The 8,720-nt window shown below is 46.0% G+C and overlaps 1 protein-coding gene across 3 annotated transcripts; it reads left to right on the top strand.

Moving 5' to 3' along the window:
• RPL7L1 (ribosomal protein L7 like 1) lies at nucleotides 1–7,098 on the top strand. 3 transcript variants are annotated; one of them, XM_017547301.2, is made up of 7 exons: nucleotides 1–333; nucleotides 1,236–1,341; nucleotides 3,186–3,349; nucleotides 4,629–4,766; nucleotides 5,413–5,522; nucleotides 5,678–5,892; nucleotides 6,271–7,098. In XM_017547301.2, exons 1-6 carry the CDS (start codon nucleotides 320–322, stop codon nucleotides 5,884–5,886), a joined length of 741 nt encoding a protein of 246 aa, XP_017402790.1. In that variant the 5' UTR covers nucleotides 1–319; the 3' UTR covers nucleotides 5,887–5,892; nucleotides 6,271–7,098. The 3 variants fall into 3 exon arrangements, 2 of the variants coding, with proteins under 2 accessions (XP_017402790.1, XP_037601236.1); XM_037745308.1 differs by having other exon boundaries at nucleotides 48–333; nucleotides 3,189–3,349; XR_005203230.1 differs by lacking the exon at nucleotides 1,236–1,341 and having other exon boundaries at nucleotides 3–333.
• Nucleotides 7,099–8,720: the final 1,622 nt, after the last annotated feature.

The following is an 8,720-nucleotide window of genomic DNA, read 5'->3' on the forward strand; positions in this document are numbered from 1 at the left end:
TAGAGCGGAAGCCAAAAGTACATTGCAGTAAGCGCTTTATTGTCCACCGCCAATCCGTCAGTCTGATGAAACTAACTTACAAGAAAAGGGCTGAGTTTTGAAAATGACACAGGCTCTAAAAAGCCTGGAAGCCCTGCAACTTTTGGCAGGAATTGTGGTTAGCTGGACCTCAGCGGCTCACTGCTCCTAAGTGGAAGCTGGCTGTTTGGGTCCTCCAGCCTGAGCTAGAGCAGACATCTCTATGGTCAAGTAAACAGCGCGAGTCTGTTTTCCCCACGTGGTGGGATTGCGCAAGATCAGTAGCTGCTACACCGGAAAGATGGCGGAGCAAGAGTGAGTGAGTGGGGCTTTGAATTCTTGGGAGTTGGGTCTTGAGTATCTGGTGCCATCCACGGTGTTTATGCTTCGCTGGCGGATTCTTGTGGGCTCTAGGAATAGAAAAGGCCACAGTTTACAAGGGTTTGGGATGAGGAGCCGTAGCTTTGGGGCGGAGAAGAGAGGGGACGGCGGTCAAGTTCGGGTTATCTAGAGAGGCGAGGATTGACTTCAGGCAGCGGGCTGGAGTGCCACAGTGGAATTCACCCAGTTTAACAAGTATCTGACCTATCTGACCCTGCAGATAGATCTCCACCCTCCCCAACCCCGTGGGGTTTTACTAGACTCATCGCTGCTAGTGCCTATAAAGAGTTGTGGCAGTGAACACCCTGTTAACTTACAGGAACCCAGGGCCAAAGTCTTCATTACTTTCTGAGGCTTTAGGGGTGAGTGAATATTAGGGGTACATTTTGAGGGCTGGAGTCAGAAACCACAGGCTTCAGGGGAATCTTCAGATACTTGAAAACAGTAATGTTCCCTGAAGCCCAGCATATTGAATTGGTTTGGGAATCCATTGAATGTTCGTTTTCTATTTTGTTGTTTTTGCTTTGAGATGGGGTCTTGCTCTGTCGCCTAGGGTGGAGTGCAGTGGCGCGATCTCGGCTCACTGGAACCTCCGCTTCCCGAGTTCAAGCGATTCTACTGCTCAGCCTCCAGAGTAGCTGGGATTACAGGCGTGCGCCACCACGCCTGGCTAATTTTTGTATTTTTAGTAGAGACAAGGTTTCACCATGTTGGTCAGGCTGGTTTTGAACTCCTGACCTCAGGTGATAAGTGCTGGGGTTACAGACTTAAGCCACCGCGCCCGGCCGAATGTTCCTTTTCTAAATGTTATCTCTGATCCCAATTTTCTGCATCAGGCAAAGAAAAATCCCTTTGGTTCCAGAAAATCTCCTGAAAAAGAGGAAGGCTTATCAAGCCCTGAAAGCCACTCAGGCAAAGCAGGCACTTTTGGCAAAGAAGGAGGTAATGGTGGGGAACCAAGAGGAAGTAATTAGAATTTGTATTTGGTGAGTTTTATCGAGCATGTGTTGGACTGTATTTGGTATTGACAAGTTCCCGGCAACGGTTTGACAAACTAGGTATAGTCATCCCACAGTATCCTTAAGGGGTTGGTTCCAGGACCCCCACAGATGCCTAAATCTGACACTGCTGAAGTCCCTTATATAAAATGGTTGTAGTATTTGCATACAATCTATACTCCTGCCCGTGTGGTTTAAATCATCTCTGGATTAATAGCTTGCTTTTTTTTTTTTTTTGAGGCAAGAGTCTCACTCTTGCCCAGGCTCTAGTGCAGTGGCAGAATCTCACTGCAACCTCTGCCTCCTGGGCTCAAGCAATTCCCCTGCCTCAGCCAGCCGAGTAGCTAGGATTACAGGCATGCACCTCCACACCCAACTTTTTTTTTTTTTTTTAATTTTATTTTATTTTTGAGATAGAGTTTCACTGAGTCACCCAGGCTGGGGTGCAGTGATGCTGTCTTGGCTCACCGAAACCTCCGCCTCCTGGGTTCAAGCGATTCTCCTGCCTCAGCCTCCCAAATAGCTGGGATTACCAGGATGCACCATTGTGCTGGGCTAAGTTTTGTATTTTTAGTAGAGGCGGGGTTTCACCATGTTGGCCAAGCCGGTCTCCAACTACTGGACTCAAATGATCTGCACACCTCAGCTTCCCAAAGTGCTTCAATTACAGGCATGAGCCACCCCTCCTGGCCACCAGCTAATTTTTGTATTTTCAGTAGTGGTGTTTTGACATGTTAGCCACACTGGTCTCAAACTCCTGGCCTCAAGTGATCCACCCACTGGCCTCCCAAAGTGCTGGGATTACAGGCCTGAGCCACCCCGCCTGGCCTCCTATTTTTCCCCCTGATTTTTTGTTTTTTGTTTTGAGATGGATTTTCCTCTTTCACCCAGGCTAGAGTGAAGTGGCATCTCAGCTCACTGCACCTCCCGGGTTCAAGCCATTCCCCTGTCTCAGCATCTCCAGTGGCTGGGATTTTAGGTGTCTGCCACCACGCCAAGCTGGTCTCTTAACTCTGACCTCAGGTGATCTGCCCACCTCAGCCTTCCAAAGCTAGGATTACAGGCGTGAGCCACCGCACCTGGCCTTTTTTTTTTTTTTTTTTTTTTAGGAGTGAGGTCTTTGACCGGGAGGCTGAGGCAGAAGAATTGCTTGAACCCAGGAAGCAGAGGTTGCAGTGAGCTGAGGTTGTACCACTGCACTCCAGCCTGGGCAGCAGAATGAGACTCTATCTTGAAAAAAAAAGGAGTGAGGACATCTTCTGTTGCCCAGGCTAAAGTGCAGTGGCAGGATCATAGCTCATTGCAGCCCTGAATTCCTGGGTTCAAAAGATCCTCCCGCCTCAGCCTCCTGAGTAGCTGGGACTACTGGGTGAGCCACTGCATATGGGCTCCTCCGAGATATTTTACATCTGGGATTGGTAGAATTGCAGATGCAGGGCGCCAAGTGTATATGGTTCATGTCTTCCTTTAGCAAATATTTAACACCTGCCGGCAAAATGCTGGAGTTGAGTTTGTTAAGGAAACTTGTTAGTAAACATTAATTAATAGCATGTAAATTAATTTTTTGTTTAATTATTTTTCCCAATAATTCCCAAGTTTTCTCTACTGCACCTTTACTTTGGTTTCTAATTTTTCCTTTATATGAAAACAGAGGATCTTGCTTTGCTCCCCATTGTAGAACACAGGGAAAAAGCTCTATCAGTTGTCACTCATGAATTACTGTTCTGAAAGTAAAAATGTATGGAGGCACAAAATGATAATGGTGATGACAGTCTGTCTTCTCTGTAGCAGAAGAAAGGAAAAGGGCCCAGGTTTAAGCGATTGGAATCATTCCTACATGATTCCTGGCGGCAGACACGTGACAAGGTGCGTGTCAGACGACTGGAAGTGAAGCCTCACGCCTTGGAATTGCCAGATAAACATTCTTTGGCCTTTGTCGTACGCATTGAAAGGTAAGGAACTGGTGTCTTCCTAATTGCATGAGGCTGGGGCAAACTGCTGGTTAAACTTTAGACCCATTTCTAGGGAGATAAGATATTAGGCCCCAAGCCACTCAGGCAAGTTGTGCTAGGATGTCAGGGTTAAGCACAATTTAGTCTGCAGTATTGGAAGACCTTCTTAGATAGGCTTGGAAATAAGTGATGTGAGGATAAAGTGCTCACTAGGGAGATGGGTTGAGGACACCCTCTCTAAAGCAGGAACTTCAGCCGGAGACCGGAAAGATGTGAAAGGCGTTCACCGGTGTTGGGAGACTTTGTAGTCATACGTGCCGAAGTCCTGAGGTGGGGAGATCATTCTAGGAACTGAAACAAGGCCAAGTGGATGAAGCGTATTCTTTAAAGGGGAGATATTTTTCCTCATTTAGTGGAACTTTCCTGACCCCATCCCCACCCCTTTGTACAACTCTATTTCTTGCTGTTTCCCCTACCCAATCACCCTGTGGCTTTTGCATATTTATGAGCTCTGTCCTTTGTGACCCTCTGCCACTGCACATATTTTTCCTAGACTATTGTATTAACCTTCCTCCTGGATTTCCTTGTCTCTAGTGTCATGCTCTGATCTGTCCCATACACCGCCCTTGGTGATTGTCAGAAGGAAATCTGGTGGTGGTGCTTCTGCTTAAAATCTTCAGTAGTGGCTAGGCACAGTGGCTTATGCCTGTAATCCCAGCACTTTGGGAGGCCAAGGCGGGCAGAGCACGAAGTCAAGAGATCAAGACCATTCTGGTCAACATGGCAAAACACCATCTCTGCTGAAAATACAAAAATTAGCTGGGCATGGTGGTGCACGCCTGTAGTTTCAGCTGCTCAGGAGGCTAAGGCAGAAGAATTGCTTGAACCCAGGAGACAGAGGTTGCAGTGAGCCAAGATGGCATCATTGCACTCCAGCCTAGGTGGCAGAGTGAGACTCTGTCTCAAAAAAAAATCCTCAGTAGCTTTTACCACCCGGACAAGCACGTCCATCTTCCTTAGCTGGACATGCGTAGACCTACCATTCCCCTCACCCCTGAAAAACACACAAATTCAGGGACTTTCTCTGTGTTTTCATAGCACTCCAGGCATTGCTCCGCATCATGAAAGGATATGTTTTCATAACCACCTCCTACTAAACTGAGCTTTTTAAGGCATGGTCTTACTCCAGATACCCAGTGTAGTGACCTTGCATATTGTGCTTGCTGGACTGACATAAACTGGAGGGAGTCTGTCTGACTTCTTTTGCTATTCATTTCAGGATTGATGGTGTGAGTTTACTGGTGCAGAGAACCATTGCAAGACTTCGCCTAAAGAAAATTTTTAGTGGTGTCTTTGTAAAAGTCACTCCCCAGAACCTAAAAATGCTGCGTATAGTGGAACCTTATGTGACCTGGGGGTGAGTAAGATTTCCAGTGTGAATTCACATTAGATTTCTATTTCAGTGTGTTAGGGTGCACTGGGTCTTGCTCTCCAGGGTTCATGTTGCTGTAGAAGGGACATTTTGCTGTGACCACAGTCACCCTGAAATCAGCAGGTAGCTGTAAGAACCATAGCACACGGGGTAGGGAGGGGTCTTAACAGTGCCGTAGTAGGGCTGCTTCAGTTATAGGCTAAGGCTGGATCAAGCAGAGATTGTTCTTGGAAGTCTTAAAGCAGAGCTAAGGGCAGTGCTTGTGTAAGAGTAGTATTGCTCAAACATTGAAACTCAACAAAAGCTTGGATTTCATTTCTAGCTCTTGCACCATCTTGAGTCCTAGACCCTAAGCTAGGACATGGTTTCTGTTTTGTTTTTGTTGGCGATGTTTTCTCTGGTGAACATTTACATCCATAAATTTAAATTTCTAATTTTGTAAGTGGGGTCACTTCAGTTCTTAATCAGGAATATTTCCAAGCATCCCAGCTGGCATGTGCTTGCAGCACACTTGCTGGCAGGGAGAAGGGGGCGGGTGGGAAAACCTCTCCAACCTTCTCAGCCAGGCTGCAGGACTGGTATGTAGTGTGCCAGGTGCTGGTGAAAACTGTGCTTTCTTTTACCCACATAGATTTCCAAATCTGAAGTCTGTCCGGGAACTCATTTTGAAACGTGGACAAGCCAGGGTCAAGAATAAGACCATCCCTCTGACAGACAACACTGTGATTGAGGAGCACCTGGGTGAGTGCTGCAGCTTAGGGATCAGTTGGAGAAAAATTTTTTTGATGTGAGATTCAGGTTGTATTATTTTTGGGGTCCCAAGAGCCTGCCAGAGTGCCCAGCTAGTATATGCTGGACACTTATTGAATAAAGGAATCTGTGCCTTTGTTTCTTAGGGAAGTTTGGTGTCATTTGCTTGGAAGACCTCATTCATGAAATTGCCTTCCCGGGGAAGCATTTCCAGGAGATCTCATGGTTCTTGCGCCCTTTCCACCTCTCAGTGGCCCGTCATGCTACCAAAAATAGAGTGGGCTTCCTCAAGGAGATGGGCACACCTGGCTATCGGGGTGAACGCATCAATCAGCTTATCCGCCAGCTGAACTAGAACCAGGTGAGGCAGGGCTGAGAACTGCTCTTGGACTGACTGTGGGTGGGCCATGCCTTGCCACTTTAAAAGTTCTTTTTGCATTTACTAATTATTAAGAGTAACCTTGAGATTGGGAGGAAAGAGGAGGTGGGTACAAGTAGTTGGAGACCTGGGAGCAATGAATGTCTGATTAGGACGTGGGGCTCTACATAGCCTAGTAGTTACAGGCTTAAAAATGTCAAGTAACTAAAAACTGTATTGCTGTAGTCATTTAGATGGAAATGAGGAAAGAATATTAATAACTGATTGCAAAAAGGACTTGAAGATGTGAATCATCTATTTTGCTGAAGAAATCTTAACTCTTTTTGAAATTACATTGTATTCCTGTTGTTATTACTCTAGGTGCCAAACTGCAATAAATTTTTATCAATGAAGTGGAAGCATGTGTTTTTGGGTTTGGAGAATTTGTATCAAGTATCTTCAGAGAAGATTATTTCCTGCTTTATCTTTAAAAACTGGAAAGGAACGGTCAAAGAAAAGACAGTAGCTGGCCAGGCGCGGTGGCTCATGCCTGTAATCCCAGTACTTGGGGAGGCTGAGGAGGGCGGATCACCTAAGGTCGGGAGTTCGAGACCAGCCTGACCAACATGGTGAAACCCTGCCTCTACTGAAAATACAAAAATTAGCAGGCATGGTGGCGCATGCCTGTAATCCCAGCTATTCGGGAGGCTGAGGCAGGAGAATGCTTGAACCCAGGAGGCAGAGGTTGCTATGAGCCAAGATCACACCATTGCACTCTAGTCTAGGCAACAAGCGAAACTGTTTCAAAAGAAAAAAAAGAAAAAAACAGTAGCTTATGTACATTGCAAGCACCTCTCATCACAATCCAGTTCCAAGGAAAAATTCCAGCGTTTTCTGCATTGGCTGCTGCCTCGTCTGAAATCAGCACATTCCATGGAGGAAGGAGTTCTGCTTTGCTGCATCTCTTATTCTAGGGTTTAATGTTGGTAATTGAGTGACTCTAGCATTTGTACAAGGCTCCCTAAGACTCCTGCAGCAGTGGACAAGCCCAGGGACATAATTGAATCTGGTGATTCCTGGGGCCTTGTGAGAAAGACTTGAAATACACAGAGGAGGAAAGGTACAAAAATAAATGTTTACTTGTCTCTGCTCCGAGTCTGTGTTCCAACTTTTCAGTGATGGCTTTGAGAACTCTCAGAATTGACTGGCTCTAAGTGTGTCTGATGGATTTTGTATCCCAATCTGACACTGGCTTAGTACTTTTTCCTAAAAGCTCAGGATTTGAGAAGGAGGACCCCTTCGCCAGGAAAACATGTATACAATCACAATTTTGCTTGCTGTTCCAGGATGTTTAGAACCTTGTCAGATACCTGTGCACCTTATGGGTTTTTGTTTTTTTGTTTTTTATTTTGAGATAGAATCTCTTGCCTACGCTGGAGTGCAGTGGTGTGATCTCATTTCACTGCAGCCTCCACCTACTGGGTTCAATTGATTCTCCTGCCTCAGCCGCTCAAGCAGCTGGTAGGCATGCTCCACCATGCCCAGCTAATTTTTATATTTGTGGTAGAGACAGGGTTTCACCACGTTGGCCAGGCTAGTCTCAAAACTCCTGACCTCAAGTGATCCACCCAACTGGGCCTCCCCAAATTGCTGGGATTACAGGCATAAGCAGCCATTCCTGGCCCTTGTGTACCCTATATGAGGAAGTCCTGCTTTTAATCAGGATTGGTCATGCAGGCCCTGATCTTGCTACACTGGTTCCATGTCCTGTGGAAGACAAAAGCTTACCAAGATAGCTTTTTCCCTTCATGGTGGCAGATAGTGTTGCCAGCTTTTTCTCTTCATGGTGGCAGATAGTGTTGCACCCTGTACATCTACAACTTGGAAATGCCCACCATTTTTTCCCCTAGGCTTCAGGATAGAATTACCTGGTTCTCTGATGATCAGCACTCTTCCTTAAAACCCAGGTCAGGAAGGAGTGAACAATTTTGTTTGCCTTGGATGAAATTAGCACTGTTTGGCTCTGTAGGCCCCATACAGGCAGGCAGCTTAATTTTTTCCTTGCATATTCTAGTCTCCAAAAATACTGCCCTTTGTCCTGCTGGTAATGACATAGCAGATAGAAGACCAGCAACTGGGCATCTGGGGGTTTTCATCCTGAAAACTGAGTCTGATACTGCTCATGTTTTTCATCAGTGTCCACCCCAAGTGGTTCTTCCTGCTACTCACTTCACTTAGTTGCCCCCCACTTGCCATCTGAGCAATTGGTAACGATGCTCCAGGCCTAGGTTAAACTTGGAAACATACCTGACCATTCTATTCCCTGGTCCTATCAGATCAATTTGGCTGCAGTTTTGGCTCCTCAAGCATAGCTGGGACTTAAAGGTGTAACTGCCCTAAAATGTGCCAGCTTATGAAGTAATTAGATTGGTTCTCTCCAGAGGTAACCTGCCAAGAAGAGATGCTATAGATGTTAATCTTATACTGTAAAACATTGTGAAATCAGATTACTTTAAAATGATGTATTACAAAGTTATGGAAAAAAATTGTGACTTTGGAAGCCCAAGGCTTATATCTCAGCTCTTACAGTAAATATGGGTACAGTGTTTCCACTCTGTAAAATGGGAGCTAATATCCTCCAATCTGTGTGCCTGATACGGTAGTTAAAAGGTTTAAGCAAAAGGCCGGGCACGGTGGCTCAAGCCTGTAATCCCAGCACTTTGGGAGGCCGAGGCGGGTGGATCACGAGGTCAAGAGATCGAGACCACCCTGGTCAACATGGTGAAACCCCGTCTCTACTAAAAATACAAAAAATTAGCTGGGCATGGTGG

The sequence above is a fragment of the Cebus imitator genome, unplaced genomic scaffold, assembly GCF_001604975.1.
Source record: "Cebus imitator isolate Cc_AM_T3 unplaced genomic scaffold, Cebus_imitator-1.0 Scaffold197, whole genome shotgun sequence".
In the NCBI taxonomy this organism is placed as follows: domain Eukaryota; kingdom Metazoa; phylum Chordata; class Mammalia; order Primates; family Cebidae; genus Cebus; species Cebus imitator.

Excerpts from the sequence above, each read along its gene's own strand:
- RPL7L1 (XM_017547301.2), top strand. Across the intron at positions 3,350-4,628 it reads TTTGTCGTACGCATTGAAAG|GATTGATGGTGTGAGTTTAC; the intron begins GTAAGGAACTGG and ends TATTCATTTCAG. Across the intron at positions 4,767-5,412 it reads GAACCTTATGTGACCTGGGG|ATTTCCAAATCTGAAGTCTG; the intron begins GTGAGTAAGATT and ends TTACCCACATAG.